The 18,802-nt window shown below is 60.0% G+C and overlaps 1 protein-coding gene across 1 annotated transcript; it reads left to right on the top strand.

The window, feature by feature from the left end:
- Positions 1-9,564: 9,564 nt before the first annotated feature.
- LOC309443838 (sodium/nucleoside cotransporter 2-like) lies at positions 9,565-18,780 on the top strand. The gene is made up of 16 exons (XM_082061111.1): positions 9,565-9,966; positions 10,675-10,850; positions 11,267-11,456; positions 11,830-11,971; positions 12,724-12,837; positions 12,987-13,064; positions 13,387-13,467; positions 13,784-13,864; positions 14,007-14,132; positions 15,277-15,407; positions 15,603-15,771; positions 15,933-16,130; positions 16,545-16,626; positions 17,658-17,756; positions 18,125-18,236; positions 18,326-18,780. Exons 1-16 carry the CDS (start codon positions 9,728-9,730, stop codon positions 18,447-18,449), a joined length of 2,142 nt encoding a protein of 713 aa, XP_081917237.1. The 5' UTR covers positions 9,565-9,727; the 3' UTR covers positions 18,450-18,780.
- Positions 18,781-18,802: the final 22 nt, after the last annotated feature.

Raw genomic sequence — 18,802 nt, 5'->3', positions numbered from 1 at the left:
TTGCGCCAGGGGAGGTTGAGGTTGGATTTAGGAACAATTTCTTCCCCAAAGGGCTGTGGGGCATTGGAACAGGCTGCCCAGGGCAGTGCTGGAGTCACCATCCCTGGAGGGTTGGACAGACGGACAGGAGGTTCTCAGGACATGGGGCAGTGCTGGGGTGGGTTATGGTTGGACTCCGTGATCCTGAGGGTCTCTTCCAACCAAAGTGATTCTGTGATTCTATGGCTGCCCACCCCATCTCGCTGCCGGCTGCCATGGGGACAGCTGGAACAGGCTGGCATGGGTGGGATGCTCAGCATGAGACGCTCTGCAGCCCCTCTCACCCCCACCTGCCATGGTGAACTGCACAGAAGTGACAAAAGCCAAAGACAAGAGAGAAGTTGAGGGAAATCAAGGAGAAACATGGAGAACATGGCCCTACACCGAGTCCGGTGTACAATGTGACACATTGCTCCTGCCAAGCATCACAAACTAGGACATTTCTGCGTCAGCACTCGCACACATGATGCCGACTTGGGCTGTGTTCAGGCCACTCGGACACTGTCTGTCCGCACACACAGGATATGCCGACAGCACGTGCAGTTACCAAATGGAACAAATTCTTGCAGGCAGTTTTGCAGCTCCCCAACCTTTCTGTCAAAAGAAATCATTACGTGGTTGATAACATAATTTAAACCATGCTAATTGACCAAAAGAAGAGGCGACAACTCGCTGACAGACATCTGCCAGCCCGGAGCTCAGAGGGGCCGTCGTCTCGGCCTCCTGTGCTGACAGCCCTCTGCACATCCACAGCCCCGGGCGTCACAGCCGCTCTCCGCTGCCATCCGTTATGTCATTAACACTTGACGAGGTGTGGAGAGCCGTGGGGAGCTTCATTTCCACAAACCCAGGCGCGGAACCCTGGAAACGGGCCAGCGAGAGAGCTGGGTGACAGATCTGAGAAACAAGAATGGCTTCAGGACTGACACCCAGCGGGTGAGAAACGTGTCTTTCGCCGACAAACGCCGGGTGTGGGGTTGAGGGAAATTTCTAGACAGACACTATGAAAACTCTTTGGCCTTATTTTCTTTTTCTTTATAAAATCGTTTCACGCTGGCTCAAGCCCTGGAGAGCTAAAGCCGCGCTCAGTGCCCCTGGGGACCGGAGCCACAGGAGCTCCCTGCAGCTGCCTCCGGTATTTCCCCAGCAAAACCAGGCTCCTGGTGGGGAAACCTCATGACAGATGCCGGCTTGGTGGCAACAGCTATATTGTATCATGCAGATCTCATGGCCTCATCTATCCGCCCGCTCTCACGCTCTGCCCAGCCAGGTCGATGCTTTCAGGCTCCAGCCGTAGCGCAAATTCAGCCCCTGGGAACGTCTGCATCCACAGGGTATTATCTGCCCCGGCCAGGGGGCTTGACCCTGCAAGGGCACGGCGGCCTCCAGGTGGGATAAAATGCCTGAATTCCCTTTCTGAATGAACAAAGGATGCGGGACCAGCTGGGAGAGCGCGGATCTGAATTCAATAGCAAGTGGTAAAGTGGAATTGATTGGCGCCGCCTGCGCTCATCGATCCGAGGCAGAGCAGACTGAGGAGCTGGAGCGTTTGCAGCTCAATCAGAGCGACGTGCTGGCCGGGGGCCCGTGCTCGGGGGCTGGGGGGGACCTGTGTGCCCCAGGAAAGCGTTAATGGTGGGTTTGATTAGTCCAGCTGCAACAGCCCCGCTCAAACAGCTGAGTCCTTCTCCAGACAGACTCTCACTGGCTTTACATTGCCAAGGGGGTGAGAACCACTCCTGGCATCTCCCTTATATCTCTTCATAGGGCTGTCACCAGCCATTGGGAAGATGGACAGGGTGGACAAGAGCAAAACAGGGTCCGTTTTCCCCACGCAGAGGGGAACCATTGCTTTTGCCACTCCAAAAGGGCTGGGAGGCAGGAAATGAAGGTGAGTTGAGAGCGGAGGGCCGGGCAGCGTGTGGCTGCCTGTTTTCTGCCCGCTCAGCATCACAAAGAGGGGTGAAGAGGCGGCTGCTCGCGGGCTATAAATCCCGATGCTGCTGCGGGAGAGGCTTGGGCTGGTGGCACAGACAGCGGCACAGCGAGAGCCGGGGCTGGCAGCTGGAACCAGACGGGGGACACGCGAACGTGTGGCTGCAGGGTGGCTGGCTGTCCCCTCCAGCGGGATGCCGGACCCACAAGGAAAGGGCTCAAGCAGCTGCCTCAAGCGTTGTGCTCTCCGGAGGTCAGGCAGGACAGCTTCGGTGAACCCCTGCTCCAGACATTTTGGGGAGTGTTTTTCCTCATTTCTGAACACTGGAGCCAGGCAAGGAGATCCCAAAACATAACCAAGCAGGAAATCAGTCTGTTGGAGCCTGTTTGCCTGCCCTACATAGCACTGGCAGACTGGAAAACGTCCTTGGAAGCTTGGGCTTTAGAAGAACCAGAACCATCTCATACACTGTTGTGGGCTCATACAGCCTCTCAAGAGCAACACAGCTGGACGTTCATGTCAAGAAATGCTTGAGTCCTTCTCCTTTAGTCCTTGGTGCATGTTTCATGAGCTAGAAGAGGTGGGTGGTGGGGACAGAGCCATGTCTGGTTGCTTGCAACTGTCTCCCAGCCCAGGTGTGCTGTGCTTTGTCCCCGATGCCACCTAAACCTTCACCTCCAGTGCCAGGACACTTCCGTGGCCTCTTGTTCCAACATTCTTCCCTGGCCCGGCAGTGCCTGTGGGCATGGGAATATGGGATACTGGGGTATAACACAGTGGAGTCACTCTGGTTTCGTTAGGAAGGAAAGCAGGCTTCCCACAGCAGAGCAGATCACAAGCTGAATTTGTGGCCTGTGAACACCCAGAGCTGGCAGGGCTGCCTGTGTCAGGGCATGGTTTTCCCCCCCAGTCAAACACAGAGTGCCTGCTGCAGCCCTGGCATCCGTCGTGCCTCCCCAGGCACCGGCGCTGCTCCTGGGGACGCTTCAGGGATCTGAGACCAAAGTGGGTGGTGGTGGGGACAACTCTGTCCCCCGTCTGCCTCCTTGAGACGGGGACCAGGGGCTGCCCCAGCGAGGGCACAGCTGGAGAGGCGGCTCGAGGGGCAGAGCAGCCCAGACAGCCGTGTAGTGATGAATTGCTCTTGTTCCTGTGCCAGCCAGAAGATTTATGTCTGTGCCACGGAGTGACAGCGTCTGGGCCCAGCAGCACTCTCTGCCTGGCTGCACCGGCGTTTCGACATTGCAGGCACCTTTAAAATCCCATTGAAGGCATCCCGCAGGCGTTGGAGGGCCTGGAGAAAAGACACGGAGGCACCTAGCAGGGTGGGAAGATGGAGGAGCCTGCCCGGGTGCTGAGCAGAGCCCGAGGGGATCGGGTCATCCAGCAGACAGACAGTCCCCAAATGCCCCCACAAGCTCATCCCCGTCCCTCTGTGCTGTGCGGACACGTCCCGGCAGGTCTGAACCATCTGGGACAAACCAGCAGCAAAGGGTTGGTGGGGCCCTGGTGCCCGTGCACGATTTCGGTAGGAGCGGTCGTACCCACATCCCGCTGGGAAGGCAGCCCATGGCAGCACACTGCGTGGGGACGGGGCCACCACCGCCAGCGAGGGTGGCAGCAGCTCGTGCCCCTCTCCTGCACCCGCCAGCCCCCGACGCTTATCTCCATGTCCACTCGCCACCTCCCTGCTCACTGCCATGTTTGACCCGCTCCTCCTTATCGCTGCAGTGTTTATCTCAGTCACGCCTGTTCCAGCAGTTGAGATCATTGTTATTCTGCTGACTTTCCCCTTCCAGACACCTCTGCCAAGCATCCGAAGCACGAGCCCCATGGCCACCTCCCTCCCCACCGAGGAGTCCATGTGGTGACACAGTGAGACAGCGCCTGGCACTCGCGAGCCCTGCCCCACGCCGGGCCGAACACCGGGATCCAGACCATGGGGACACCTGCTCTGCCTGCCCACGCGAGTGCCCGGACCCCTGGTCACTGTGAGCGTCGCTGTAGGCTCTCCATAGGACCGCAGAATCACAGGCTGGTTGGGGTTGCAGGGACTTCTGTAGATCCCCAGCCCCACCTGCTCACGCGGGGTCACAGAGCAGATCACACAGGTGGGTCCAGGCGGTTTGAATGTCTCAGAGAAGGAGACTCCACACCCGCTCTGGGCAGCCTGGGCCAGGCTCTGGCACCTCCCAGCAAAGACGTTTCTCCTCGTGTTCAGATGGAGCCTCCTGTGTTTCAGTCTGTGCCCGTTGCCCCTCACCCTGGCGTTGGGCACCACTGAACAGAGTCTGGTCCATCCTCTGACACCCACCCTGAGACGCTGATCAGCATCAATAAGATCCCTCTCAGCTTCTCTTCTCCAGTTCAACAGCCCCAGCTCTCTCAGCCTTTCTTCATCAGAAAGACGCTGCAGATCCCTCAACGTCTTTGTAGCTCTTTCTGGAATCTCTCCAGTAATTCCTCAACTTTCTTAAACTGAGGAGCCCAGAACTGGGCATCTCTGTCCCCACCAGGCGTGGGCAGCATGTCCTGTCAGAGGTGCCCCACGTCTCCACACCATCCCACCCTCCTCCTGGGAGCCTCTTGCCCACCACCGCAGTCATTGTCCAATGGCGCAGCCATTGTCCACGTGTGAGAGCGTGGACTGGGTGACCTTGCACCGGTGACACAGCCCAGCTCGTGGGCATTGCCGCACAGCAGCTCAGCGTGGAGGAAGCTCACAGGAGGCACAGGGCAGCACAGCGACCTCTGCCCTCCACTGCTCGTGCCTCGAGCTTCAGAGGATGCAACGACCCCGCACTCTGCTCCCCATCCTGCAGATGTCTGGGTGGGCAGATCTCCCTCCACAGCGCAGCCAAGGGGCTGACGATGGTGTTAAACTCCCTGGACGTGGCAGGAGACACCAGTGATGCTGCACCCACTTCAGGTCCAGCATGAGGACACAGATGGCGACAGGGATGGCCGCAGATGAGCAATAGCAGTGTCCCTGCAGCCCGATGGGATCCTTGGAGGGCAGACAAGGGAGCGAGAAGGGCAGCACTGGGGCAGGAGGGCAGTACCAAAAACCAGGCAGACACCCAGGCCATTCAGAGATACCACCAAGCTCCACCAGCTCCTGGCCAAACAGGTTTGATGTTGTGGAGACCATCTCCCCTTGCAAAGGTTCCCAGCGCTGCTGGGGACCAGCACACACCAGTGCCCGGGGCGAGTCACCAGCAATGACGCTGAGGGAAGAGGATGAGGAACAGGCAAAGGGAGGGCAGAAAAGGCTGTTCTGTCTCCTGCCATCACTCTGAGCTCTTTTGGGTTGGATACAAGCAAGACGAGGAGCTCAGGGTGGCAGGAGGGATTATTTCACAGAGTAATCAGGGTGCAAAGGGCCTTCCTCTGCTCTGTCCCAAGCCTCAGAAAGACCTTTTTAGATTTAGGATTCACCAGCTACAGTAGATATCCGAGGATGGACGTGGTGCGGGGACATGGCCCTTCCCCACACGGGCAGCGTGGGCTCAGGACCACACGCAGGTGGGACGTGTGGATGTGCCCAGTGCCGCGGTGGCTGCAGCAGGAGCAGGGGTGTCTGTGAGCAGCTCTTCCCCACACAGCGCAGAGTGTGAGTCATCTGGGCCATCCAGTGCCTTGATTGCTCTAAAAATATTTTACACAAAAGAAACCCTTTTGATCTCAGGTGTTTTGAATTCTTTGCATATCTCTGAAAAGAAAAGAGGCTTTCATACTCAGAGCACTGTAAAAATCAGCAGCAGTGGTGACAAACAGTCATTAACTATCTACGTGTTTCACTGGGGAGAAGCAGGAGCCGCAGCACAGTGACACCTGCCCCGGGTTCAGGCCTCATCCCCAGTCCCTTGTTTTCCTCTCTGTGTCCGTAGGCACCACCCTGGTGTGACAAGACCTTTAATGCTGTGATAGAGAGAAGCTTTATTCCCTGAGAAATACCTGGGGGATGAGAGGTGGGATGTCAGCGGGTGGGGGCTGGGGACAGGGACATGGGAGGGCTGGGGTTGGGGACAGCGCGAGGGGAAGGGTCGGGGTGAGAATTCTCAGAGAGGTTCTCCTGCCCCTCTGCTCTGCCCTGGGGAGACCACACCTGGAATCTTGTGTCCAGTTGTGGCCCCTCAGTTCCAGCAGGACAGGGAACTGCTGCAGAGAGTCCAGCGCAGCCACCAAGATGCTGCAGGGAGTGGAGCATCTCCCGTGTGAGGAAAGGCTGAGGGAGCTGGGGCTCTGGAGCTGGACAAGAGGACACTGAGGGGGGACTCATTCCTGGGGATCAAGATGGAAAGGGGGAGTGTCAGGAGGATGGAGCCAGGCTCTTCTGGTGACAACCAGTTGCGGGACAAGGGGCAATGGGTGCAAACTGGAACACGGGAGGTTCCACTTAAATATGAGAAGCAACTTGTTGGGGTGAGGGTGTCAGAGCCTGGCCCAGGCTGCCCAGGGGGGTTGTGGAGTCTCCTTCTGTGCAGACATTGCAACCCGCCTGGACACCTTCCTGTGTAACCTCATCTGGGTGTTCCTGCTCCATGGGGGGATTGCACTGGATGAGCTTTCCAGGGCCCTTCCAACCCCTGACACTATTCTGGGATTCTGTGATTCTGTGTTTGGGGGTGTCAGGGTTACGGCTGGGAGCACGGATGGGCTCAGGATCAGAATCTGGAGTTAAGACAAGGCCAGAGGGGGAGCGTTAGGGTTAGGAGTGGGCTCAGAGAGGGTAAAACCCACGGCTGGGGTGGGGCTAAGGATGGGACACAGGTTTGGACCCGGGGTTGGGGCCCGGGCGGGAGGTGAGAGGGGGTTAGAGGAGAGGGCAGTGATCAAACGGGGGGTGCGGGGTACGGGGGGTGCGGGGTGTGGAGCGGACCAGCGTCACGGCTCGGGCCCAGGTGGGGCTGCGGCCCCGGAGGGGCTGATGCGGGGCCGGGCGAGGGCGGCGATTGGGGGTCAGGCCCAGGATCGGGCCCCGGAGGCTCCTCAAGGCCGGGGAGGAGGACCCGCCACTCACCCGCGTCGCCATGGAGACAGCAGGGGGCGGAGCGCGGGCCCCTCAGCCCCGCCCGCGAGGTCTGCGCGTCAGCACTAAGGGCCGCCTGGCGGCTCGCTCGCCCAGAGCCCCGGTAGCGCGCCGTGATCGTATAGTGGTTAGTACTCTGCGTTGTGGCCGCAGCAACCTCGGTTCGAATCCGAGTCACGGCATCGCCCCGGCGGTACCACGGCACACGGGCTCTCATGTTTTTTCGCTTTTTAAATATTTTCTGTTCGGCGGCGGCACCGTAAATCTTCTTTATTTTTCACGTCGTGGCGATATTTCATATTTTTTTCCCCGTCTCCTGGCGGGTCGCGGTGCCGCGGGTCGCGGTGCTCTGCCCGGCCCGGGGACTCATCGTAAACGACGGGCATAACGCAAAATTTAAAACAGAACAATGAAATCAAAATAAAAATGACGGCGCCGGAGGGAAAAAAACATGGGAGCCCGTGTGCCGTGGTACCGCCGGGGCGATGCCGTGACTCGGATTCGAACCGAGGTTGCTGCGGCCACAACGCAGAGTACTAACCACTATACGATCACGGCGCGCTACCGGGGCTCTGGGCGCGCAGGCCGCCAATCGGGCCTTAGTGCTGACGGACCGAGCGCGGCGTGGGGCGGGCTCGCGTTCCACACGTGGGGCGGGGCCGCGGGGTTTGCGCGCCCGTTCTGCGCTCGCGAGTGCGGCGAGGCTGCGATCGGCGCCCGGGCTCCGCGCGTCCCACCGGAGCAGCCCACGAGTGGGCCGCCTCGGGGATTTTACCCCTCGCCACACACGTGGGTGGGTGCGGGGCGCTCTCGCGCTGCACCAACCCCAATTTCGGCAGCTTTAGCACCGGGGCTGGATATAATCCGCAGGGAGAAGGTGCTGCCCGTGTGCGCTGGGAGCTGGCACGGGGAGCGCTTGCACACGGGCGCCGCGTCGCGCGTGGACGCTCCGTGCCGTCGTTAATCATCGATCTCTGAGCCTGTACCTGCTAATCCCTGGCGCTGGAGCCGCATCGCTTCACCGCTCTGTGCGCAAAAAACCCCTCAAAACAATAAAGCGGGGCAGGTACCGGCCGGGTGCGACTCCCACTGTCCCGCGTGAAAAAGCGGTTTCCACGTCGCGGGGCCAGGATGAGTTTTGCCGGGGGCCCCCGCGCAGGCACCGGCTGATGACACTTGGCGCCGACGCCGCTCCCGGGAGACGTTTCCCGGGGAAAGGCCGAGGTTCTGCTTTGGTTACCTCCCCCGAGGCTCCTGTCGCCTGGGGGTGAAACTATCCCGGGACAACCCCTTCGGGCAGCACCGCGGCCGCCCCGCCGGCTCCTCCGCGCACCCCTGCGGGCGGCCGGCTGTGAGTCCCGGTGTGAGCCCGGTGTGAACCCCGTGTGAACCCCGTGTGAGCGCGGTGTGAGCCCCGGGAGGCGCCGGGGCGGCCCCGGCCCCACCGCGCCCAGCCCAGCTCTTTGGACCGAGCTGTTAATCGGTAACCGGGGCCGGGAAGCCGCGCGGCCGCGGGGCTGGAGAGCGAGTGCGGAGGCCGGTGGGTACGAGCTGGGGTGGACACGGGGACAGGGGGGACGTGAGGGCACCCTGAGGGGGTCCCTAAGCGCTGAGGGGACTGGGGGGATCACTGAGCCCAGAGGGGTTCTGACGGGTGTCCCTGAAATGGCAGTGGGTCTGGGGAGGGATGTCTTTCTGATCCCTGCCAGGGTCTTGGGGAGGGGTCCTGGGGGACACCGGGGGTGCTGGGGAACCTGGAGGATGTCTGGGGTCTTGGGTTCCTACCACGGCACTGCTGCCAAGGAGCCATGAGCCCAGGGACGTGCGGGAGGCCAGCACCCCTCAGTGGTCCCCTTGGCAGCTCCGCTGGCCCGGGGAGCCCATGGCCACCCTGAGGTCCCACACTGAGCAGGATGTTCTCCAAAACTCCCCACCTCCACTCACTCCGTGTGGGGCTGGGTCTCTGCCTCCAGTGTCCCCTAATTCTCACGCTGCAGGAAGCAGGTGACAACCCTGCTGTCTGCACCTTCTGCACGCAGACCTCAACCCTCCTGCACAGCAAGGACAAGTCCTCACGCAGATGTGCCAGTCACTGCCTTCTCCGTGACTTCTCTGCTCTTCCTTCACCCTTCTCCAGGTAGAGTGTCCACATGGGATGCTCCAGGAGTTCCTGCCCTGTCATAACACTGGTTCTTCTGGCTTTGCTGGACCGGTTCTCCCAGTATGATCTTGCTTCAGGGCCAGTCCCCATGCAAACTACCTCAGATTACTTCCCATTGCTCCTGGGCTGTACTAGTTCTCAACACAAAAGAATCTTCTTCCTTATCTTTCTGTTGCACCGAGAGCTCACAGTGAAGGGTGCAGGCAGATTTATTTTTTGCAAAAATCCCCCTTGCAAAGGGGCTCATGGAGGCTGGTGGCCACGGCCACCAACTGGGACTACCAGCTGTCCCTGCTGCGGCTAATCCTCCGCTGCAGTTCCTTGGAAGAATGGAAGAGTAAAGTCCACGGCTGGGATGGATCCCATGGGATGGTCCCTTGATCTGTAGGTGCAGGAACTGCTCTGAATCCCTACTGCAAAGGGAATTCTCCTCTCAGAGACCCAAAATTGAAAAGTGGGGTTGGACTTTCATCCTTCCCAGGGCTGATCCCATCCGAGCCGGCGGTGCTCGCTCGCGGTGCTGTTTCTCTGATGCACTGAAGCTGTGGCACTTCTGGAGATGGAAGAAAACCCCATAACCCTGGCCAGCCTTGAGAGGGGCACGGATAACCCGGCTTTCAGCCCCCTGGTAAGTCCTCCCCTCCCCTTGCGTCAGGGCACAGGAGCCGCTCAATGTGCTCCCACTAACGGTGTTTTCCAGGGAGAGAAGGGACTCTGTGATGAAAGTGATGGTCCACATGGTGAAAGCAAGGAGGAGACGGGAGGAGAAGGGGAAAGGGGACCCTCCTCCCACCGCAGGTAGGATAACCCTGGAGATGCGTGTGTCGGGGGTGTTTCCAGTGGTCATAGCAAGTCCTGAGGCAATGGCAGAAGATGTGCCAGGGAGGGTCAGTGGGACATGAGGAAAAGGTTCTTCACCCAGAGGTGCTGGACACTGAACAGGCTCCCAGGGAGGTGTCACGGCCCAACCTGACAGTGTTCAAGAAGAGACCGGACAACATCCTCAGACACACGGGGTGACCTGTGGGGTGTCCTGTGCAGGGACAGGAGTTGGATCCTTGTGGGTCCTTCCAGCTCAGGACATTCGATGATTCTAAGTCTGCAATCCTTGAGCCAGCTTTTCTCCTGGAGCCAAACCAGCACCTTGTCTGGGAGCAGAGCATGGTCACGTTGACCACACAGGGCACACAGTGCCTGATGGCTCCATATGGCTTCATAGGCTGGCAGTGACAGGTCTCTGTCCCCGTAGCAGCCACCCAGAGAAAGCCTTTGCTCGTGGTGCCTGGGGTGCTGAGCTGTGTAGTGGGGTGTTCTCTGCCATAATGGACCAGCTCCTGGGAGCGGGCAGCAGGGCTGCTGGAGCCCACAGTCCACCTACAGCACCACGCTGCTGCCACAGCCCCCTGGCAGGAACAGTCACCACCTGGCTCCCTGGGGCTGGGTAGGCTTGGGTAGCGTAGAGTTGGGTAGGTAGAGTTGAGTAGGGTAGAGTTGGGTAGGGTAGAGTTGGGTAGGGTTGGGATGGGTTGGATTGATCTTCAGGATCCACCATCCGTGCCTCTCACGTCTCTGGTGTGTGACCCTCCCCAGGAAGGTCCTGCAGTCGGTATCCAAGGCACGGCGCTTCTGCAAGGCTCATGCCAAGATGTTGAGAAGGGTTGTCCTGGGGCTCCTTGGAGTAGGTGAGGACTTCCCGGCACTGAGACCCCATCTCCGCACCCCTTTGGCTGGTCGTGTCCCCGGCCCCCAAGCACCGGGCACGTCTACCCACGTGGAGGTTGCTTCTTCTCTCACCAGCCCCACCGCCCGCCTCCTCCTCGCCTCACCACTCCTGTCCGTGAGGGCTCCCTGTCCTCCTGATACCCAAGGAGTTTGCTGTGCCTCCTCTGCTCGCTCCGTGTGCCCCAGGCAGCTGAGCTGCTGTCACCAGTGAGCTGGGCTGCTGTCCCTAAGTCCTCCCCGTGTGCAGATGGGAGCCTCAAAGGTGGCCAGGGAAGGACATCCAGAGGAACTTAACCTCATTGTTGGCCCTGGTTAGTGTTACGAGTCCGTGACCCTATGGCCCTGATGTTTCTGACCCCCAATGTGCCTTCTCCAGCCTACCTGTGCTACTTCATTGCGGCCTGTTGGCTCAACTTCCAGCGAGCCCTTGCCTTGGTTGTCATGACTGCTGTGGTTGCCTTCTTCATCTGCTGGAGCCTCTTCAAGAAGCACTGCGGGGCAAGGGTACTGCTGCTCCTCAGCCCCGTTGGGAAATGCTTCCAGAAGTCCTGGCCGTGGCTGAAATGGTGAGTCAGGGATCGGCAGAGCCACGTCCCGCCTGCACCCGGTCCCCTTGCCCATGGCTGCCCCACCGGCGCCAGGCTGGTGTGATGGACAGCCGGTGGCATGGGACACAAGCCCCAGTGCTGGGCAGGCACCTCATGAATAACGAGGCATGGCCCGACCTGGGGACACTTAAAAGCTGTGACAGAAACATCTTGCTGCTCAGCCTCAGTAGTGTGGTGGATACTCACACCCCTCATTTGTGTCCGAGCCCCAGGTTTCATCAAATGCTTGGACCTTATGGTGGCAACTCCCACACAATTAGCTCCTGCCCTTCATGAGCTGCTGTCCCCATGGGGACATCCTCTCTGTGACAGTCTGGGATCTCCTTTGCAGGCTGCTGTGGGTGGCCCTCCTGGGAGGTCTGATCGCGTGGTTGGCTTTGGACACCTCCAGAAACCCAGAGCAGCTCATCTCCTTAGCTGGATTTGGCTTTTTGGTGCTGCTCCTGTTCGCCTGCTCCAAGCACCACTGCGCAGTACGTGTTTCAGGTGTATTGGCCATCAGTCCCCTCGCAGGAGGTGGCCACCCAGCACTGGGAACAAGTGCTTCCTTCTCGCTGGCCCATGGCTGAAGCTCGCTGGGGAAGCAGAAGCCCAGCAGGGCTCCTGGGCACAGCCTGGGGAGCCGAGCTGGTTGGGCAGATGGAGCCCAAAGCTACGTCACCTCTTTCCTTCCCTCTGCTCAACCCAGTGCTCCCCCACCGTGCCTCCATCCTCTTTTCCACCATGTCCCGCATGGTGGGTCAGACCCAGAGACCCAGCACTAGACCCATGTCTGAGCATTGGGTGCCTGCAGGCAGAAGGTGGACCTGAGCCTCAGGTGGCTTGGGTGGCTTGGGCAGAAATGATTGAAGTCCCAGTGGCTTCCAACCCAACCTGCTTCAATGTTTTGGACAATCCCTCCATCCCCTTCCCCAAAGGAACAGGAAGTTTTGCTCTAGAGGGTCTGTACTACCAGTCAAACCAGCAGAAGGTCTCCATGCTTGTCTCCCCCTAGGCAAGCCTGGCAGGTCATGTCCCAACACCAGTTCCTGCATCCCAACTCATCTGCTTCTACTATCACCAAGAGATGTTCATGGGTTTTCATGACATTTTATTAGTGTCCCTTGACCCTCACCCAGGGCGCAATGAGCTGGTGTTTGCCATGGGCGGCTGTCAAAGGAAGCTCGAGAGGACAAGCTGTTTGCTTTGCTAACATCTCAATCTCCGTTCTGCTCTTGGTCTCCAGGTGTCCTGGAGAGCTGTTTTCTGGGGCCTTGGCTTGGAGTTCTTGTTCGGACTCTTTGTCCTCCGAACAACCCCCGGTGTCCAAGCTTTCCAGTGGCTGGGTGACCAGATCCAGGTACTGTGTCTGCTCACTCTGTCCTATGCTCCTCTGGTGGGGTGGGGAAATGAGGGGCTGGGGTACAGGCCCCTGCTGGGTAGAAGTGAGATGTCAGGGAAAGAGCTGATGGACACCTCCATCCTACCACGTCACTTCTCCACTTGCAGGTCTTCCTGGGCTACACCACAGCTGGCTCTGGCTTTGTCTTTGGGAACACGCTCATTCAGGATGTCTTTGCCTTCCAGGTCAGCTTGGGGAATGGGGTGTGGGAGGGAGGGGCAGACCCTGGTTTTCTTGGGTTTCTTCTGGCCTGGCTGGGTCCTGGAGGGCATGGAGTTGAATGCAGCTGGAGCAGAGCTCAACCAGCGCAAGGATGGGTCTCCCTCAGCTTTCTACCCACCCATAGACCCCCTCGGTGCCATGGGGGATCCTGTCAGTCCTGCCAGCCTGGCTCGGTGCTGTGGCACCCCATGGCCAGTTCATGTGACACAGGGATTGGTCCCCAAGTGCACTGAGATGTGCTGCTCAGCCCTCCGTTAACCCCCTGCTCTGGTGCCTTGCCTGCAGGCTCTGCCCATCATTGTCTTCTTCAGTTGTGTGATGTCCGTCCTCTACTACCTCGGCATCATGCAGTGGCTCATTCTCAAGGTAGGGCCTCCCAGCTGGCTCTGGGATGGTGGTGGAAAGCAGAAGAACCTGCTGGCTTCTTTGACTGCTGTGATCAGGATGTCCCAGAAAACATGGGGTGGTACTAATTTGGGGTGATTTGTCCTGCTAAAAGAATAGACACAAAACCCCCTTTCCTTGCACGTCCTCCTGAGAAAGCCAAGCTCCAGGGCTGATGTTGCAGCCTGGTCTGTGGGTGCTTCCCGAGGTCTCCTCTGTGCAGGAGGCCCGAGCACTGCCCTGCCTTGGGGAGGGTGCCAGGCGCCTTTGTGAACGGGGTGGCCTTGTCTTTTCCCAGATCTCCTGGATCCTTCAGGTCTCGATGGGCACCACTCCCACTGAGACCCTGAGCGTGGCAGGGAACATCTTTGTGGGACAGGTAAGGTCCTGGGCAGGAGATGCAGCCCCTCAGCCCTTGCAGCTGAGCCTGCCCTGGAGGAAGGGTCTTCTTCTCCATTCCCAGGAGACCTGCATCCCTGCATGGCCGTGCTTCAAGGACAATGGGGTTTTCTCTCTCGCAGACCGAGGCCCCGCTGCTCATCCGCCCGTACCTTGCAGACATGACCTGCTCAGAAGTCCACGCTGTGATGACCGGTGGCTTCTCCACCATTGCGGGCAGCGTGATGGGTGCCTACATCTCCTTTGGGGTGAGTGCGCGAGCAGACGTGCCACACGCTCCCTGCTCCGGGATCCTGACAAACAAGACCCGCCCTGGGCTTGCAGAGGGGAGGACACGCACAGCACGTGTCCCACGGCCCATTAGCAGGATGAGGGCTGGGGGCTTCCAGCCTCACCTTCACTGGCCCGGCCGAAACCCCTGAGCCCTGCGGAGCAGAAGGCAATGCCATGGGACCCTCACCGCCTGTCCTTGCACGGCGAGCAGGGCAAATCTCACCGCATCACGGGATCATTTAGCCTGGAAGGACCCTTCTGGGCATCTCTGATCCACCCTCCTGCCCAAACGGGGTGATGGCCGAGCCCGAGGGGATGCCCAGGGCCTTGTCCAGCTTGGTGGGGAACTTCCCCATGCATGGAGATCTCCCTCCACCTCTCTGGTCCACCCCACGGGTGCCCTGTGGGGTGGCGAACAATTGTTTTCCTTATATCCAACTGGAATTTCCCCACTGAAACTGTCCTTACTTCTCACCGTTTCACTGGGGATCCCCTCCAACCCCCTTTTTGAGCAGTTGGGAACAGCAACTACAACCCGCTCAGGCCTCTTTTTTCCCAACCAAACAATCCAGCTCCTCCGTATCCCCTGGTGGTCTCAGCCCTGGACATGGTGTCCGATCAAGGCCTCATCAGAGCTCTGTAATGGGGAATAAATCTCCCCCTCGACCTGCCAGCTGAGCTCCTGCTATTTAAACATTAATTAGTCTAAACGAGGAGCCAAGGGTAGAAGGTCAGAGAAATGAGACGCTGCCGCTCGGCGGGCAGGGGAGGGGTGAGCCTGGGAACTTGGCTCTGTCAGCAGGTAGAAGTTTGCAACCTTGCACCACCTATTGCTCTGATACTGACAAAAAGGGACAAGGAAGTGGCAAGAATCATCATGATTAGGTCAAACAGCAGGAGAGATTATTATCTCCAAGTCCGTGATGGCTGCGGTGCCAGCGGTGCCTCCACCCAGCCGAGTTGCCCTTCGTGCCATGGGCAGCTCAGATGGGAGAAACTGAGACTTTTTCTCAGCCCGAGCGAACAGGAAGTCCTGAGCCGCTCTGAGCGGCTACCAGACGTGTGCTGGGACACGTGTCCTTGGACGCAGGTGCCTAAGCCCACGGTCTGGCCTTGCAGATAGACGCGGCGTCGCTGATCGCAGCCTCCGTGATGGCTGCGCCCTGCGCCCTTGCCATGTCCAAGCTCGTCTACCCCGAGGTGGAGGAGTCCAAGTTCAAGGGCAAAGCCAGTGTCTACCTGGCCAGCGGGTGAGTGCGAGGAGAGGGATGGGACATCCTGCCAGCGTGGGGAAGCCACGGGGGGGGTTTGGGGACACAAGTGGACACTGTGGGTGGGCTGAGGTTGGGAGAACCTGTGGCTCGTGGGCAACCCCAGAGCGAGAGCTGACCTGGCACAGGGGACGCGCGGCCACACCAGCCCGTCGTGGTCTTTTTGCTGCGCAGGGAGGAGCGGAACATCCTGGAAGCTGCCAGCAACGGGGCGGCCACCTCCGTGGGGCTTGTGGCCAACATCGCGGCCAACCTCATCGCCTTCTTGGCAGTGCTGGAGTTCATCAACGCTGCCCTGAGCTGGTTTGGGGGGATGGTGGACATCGAGGGGCTCTCCTTCCAGGTATCCCCATGGTCCAGGCTGCCAAATCCTGCATCCCCCACCTATCCCCACCTTCGCCCGCTGCTGAGACCCTTGTTGGGTGTTTGGCAGGCCCTGGCAGAGGACGTCCAAGCCGGGGACGGTCAGCCCTGACTTGCTCCCTCCTGGGATGCTTTTCCCAGGTGATTTGCTCCTACGTCCTCATGCCGGTGGCCTTTCTCATGGGGGCAGACTGGGCAGACTCGCCGCTGGTGGCCGAGCTCTTGGGGATCAAGATCTTCCTGAACGAGTTTGTGGCGTACGAGCAGCTGGCCACGTACAAGAGGAATCGCCTGTCGGGCCTGGAGGAGTGGGACGGGAGCCGCAAGCAGTGGATATCTGTGAGGGACACAGGAATGGAGCCAGTCGAAACGGGGCGTGGGGCCTGGCTGGTCAGACGGGTGGTGGGCATGCAAGGGGCTGACGGAGCTGGGGCTGGGAGGGCACTATGGCCAACTAGACTGGGATGACCACTCACTGCTGGGTACAGGGTCATCCCGAAGGAGTCCGTGAAGCCCTTTCTCAGTGATCTGGTGGGGCAGATCATGGTGCTACAAGGTCCCTTGTTCCCCTGGGGCAGGCTGCCCACCACCTCCATCCTCACTCCCAAATATAATTGAAGGGGAAAGGACTGGGGTGGGGGACTTATCTCCATTGAGTCTGGCTGGGCTGGGAGCTGCGACACGGCGCTCAGCTCCGGGCTCTCCGGGGCTGCTCCTGGGCTGAGGTGACCGTCCTGTCACTGTGCCCAACAGGAGAGAGCTGAGACCATCGCCACCTTTGCGCTCTGTGGATTCGCCAACCTCAGCTCCATCGGGATCATGCTGGGGGGCCTGGGTGAGTGTGACCGCGTCGGGTGCCAGGGAGCAAGGGCTCGGCTGGAGCAGCGCGAATTTCCTGCCCACACGCATCCTGTTGGGTCTCTGCCATCACACCAATGAATAGGATTTGCATGAGGTGACAGAGTCACAGAACCATAGAATAGTTTGTGTTGGAAGGAACCTTAAAGTTCATCTAGTTCCACCCCCCCTGCCATGACAGGGACATCTTCACCAGCTCAGGGTGCTCAGAGCCCCGTCCAGCCTGGCCTGGGATGTCCCCAGGGATGGTTCAGCCACCACCTCTCTGGCCAACCTGGGCCAGGCTCTCACCACCCTCGTGGGGAAGAATTTCTTCTGTATATCTAATCCAAACCTCCCCTCTTTCAGTTTAAAGCCATCACCCCTTGTCCTGTCATGATACACCCTGTAAAAAGTCCCTCTCCAGCTTTCTCCTAGGTTCCCTTTAGGTACAGAAAGGTCACAATAAGGTCTCCCAGAGCTTCTTTTCTCCAGCTGAACACCCCAGCTCTCTCAGCCTGTCCCCAGCAGAGCTGTTCCAGCCTCGGATCATTTCTGGGGCTCCTCTGGCCCCTCTCCAGCAGGTCCATGTGTGTCCTGAGGACCCAGAGCTGGACCAGCACTGCAGGGGGGTCTCACCAGAGCGGGGCAGAAGGGCAGATTCCCCCCCAAACCTGCTGGCCACTCCTTCGGTGCCGCCCAGGATATGGTTGGGTTTTGCACTGCACCCACGGGCAGGAGCACGTGCGTGTCCCACAAGCCCAGGTGCCACCCAGCCATGGCGTAAAGAGCAGAGACTCCAGCGCTGAGAGCACCGAGGGCTCTGGCTGATCACCCGTGGGTGTCCGCCAGGACAGGCACACAGCGCACTGGGTGCTGCCTGGGACCACCTTGTCCCCTGGACACCAGGGGTTGGGTGGGCACCATGTGGCAGAGCTGTGGCCCTGGGACATTTCCCTCCCTGTCCCCAAGCCGGGGTAGAGCTGGAGCAAGGGTCCAACTCGCCCCGGTCTGCGCTTTGCCCCGCAGCCTCCCTGGTGCCCGAGCGCAAGGGCGACTTCGCCTCCATCGTGCTGCGAGCGCTGTTCACCGGCATCTGCGTCTCCATGCTCAACGCCTGCCTGGCAGGTGGGTCCCAGAAAGCGCTGGGGAGGGACAGGCAAAGGGCTGGAGACCCCTATAAACGCAGGTGTGGGGATGGGGACAGCTGGGGTGTCCTCCCCGTGGCTCTGCCAGGGCTGCCAAACCCTCTGCTGTCCCCTATGGTTTTGCCAGGGGCTGCCCAAGCCCAGGAGCTGTGGCCCCTCATCCAGCACCGGGCTGGGACTGGGACATTTGGGGTGCTGCGAGGAGCTCTCTGAGGTCACGGGGCTTGAGGTGGGATGGTGCATGGAACCTGTGAACGCAGGCCCAGGATCTGCAACAAGCACAGTCAGAGTGTGGGATTTGCGAGCATGGTCCCTCGAGAGCCCCGACCAGGAGACCTTGTCCCCCAGGTCTCCTCCACGTGCCAACGGAGGTGGGCGACTGCGTGACCTTCCTCAGCACCACCAACTTCAGCTCCACCAGCTACACCACCTACACGTGCTGCCAGCAGCTCTTTGCCAGGTGGGTGTGAAGGTCCCCAGAGCCACATAGTCCTGCGTGGGGACGCAGCGGTGGGGCAGCAGCTCCTGACCGTGCTCCTCTCCTTGCAGCACGGTGCTCGTGAACGGGACGCTCTCCTTCAGCGGAGCCTGGGCCGGGCTGGCGCAGAGCGAGCCGTGCCTGGCGCAGTGCTGCGGGCGCTACAACCACACGTCCTGCATGGGGACAGCCTAGGGACAGCTGCCTGCCCTGGGGACAACGGCCTGGCAGCACCGGGGTCCGCCAGGACCGGCCCAAAGGTGGAAAAAGCCCTGTCAGAGACCTGTGTGTCTGGTCTTCTCCGCTGCGGTGACGATGGACACCCCTGTTGCAACCAGCACCCTCAGGTGCCGGCCCTGTGGACACAGAGGAACTGCTCCCAAATAAATCATGGAAATCCCCACCTGCTCGCCCTCAGCGCTCTCTGGCCCCCGACCGTCCCACACAGCACGAGATGCTCGGCTCGGGCTGCGCTTGCGACCGCGTCTGCGGTGGCCAGTGAGCGTCCGCTGGGACCTCAGCACCCGCAGAGTCCGTCCCCAGCCACC

Source organism: Streptopelia decaocto (genome assembly GCF_964273445.1).
Source record: "Streptopelia decaocto genome assembly, chromosome: 9".
In the NCBI taxonomy this organism is placed as follows: Eukaryota; Metazoa; Chordata; class Aves; order Columbiformes; family Columbidae; genus Streptopelia; species Streptopelia decaocto.
Note: the sequence above shows the minus strand (reverse complement) of the source record. Positions and strands in the feature narration are given on the sequence as shown.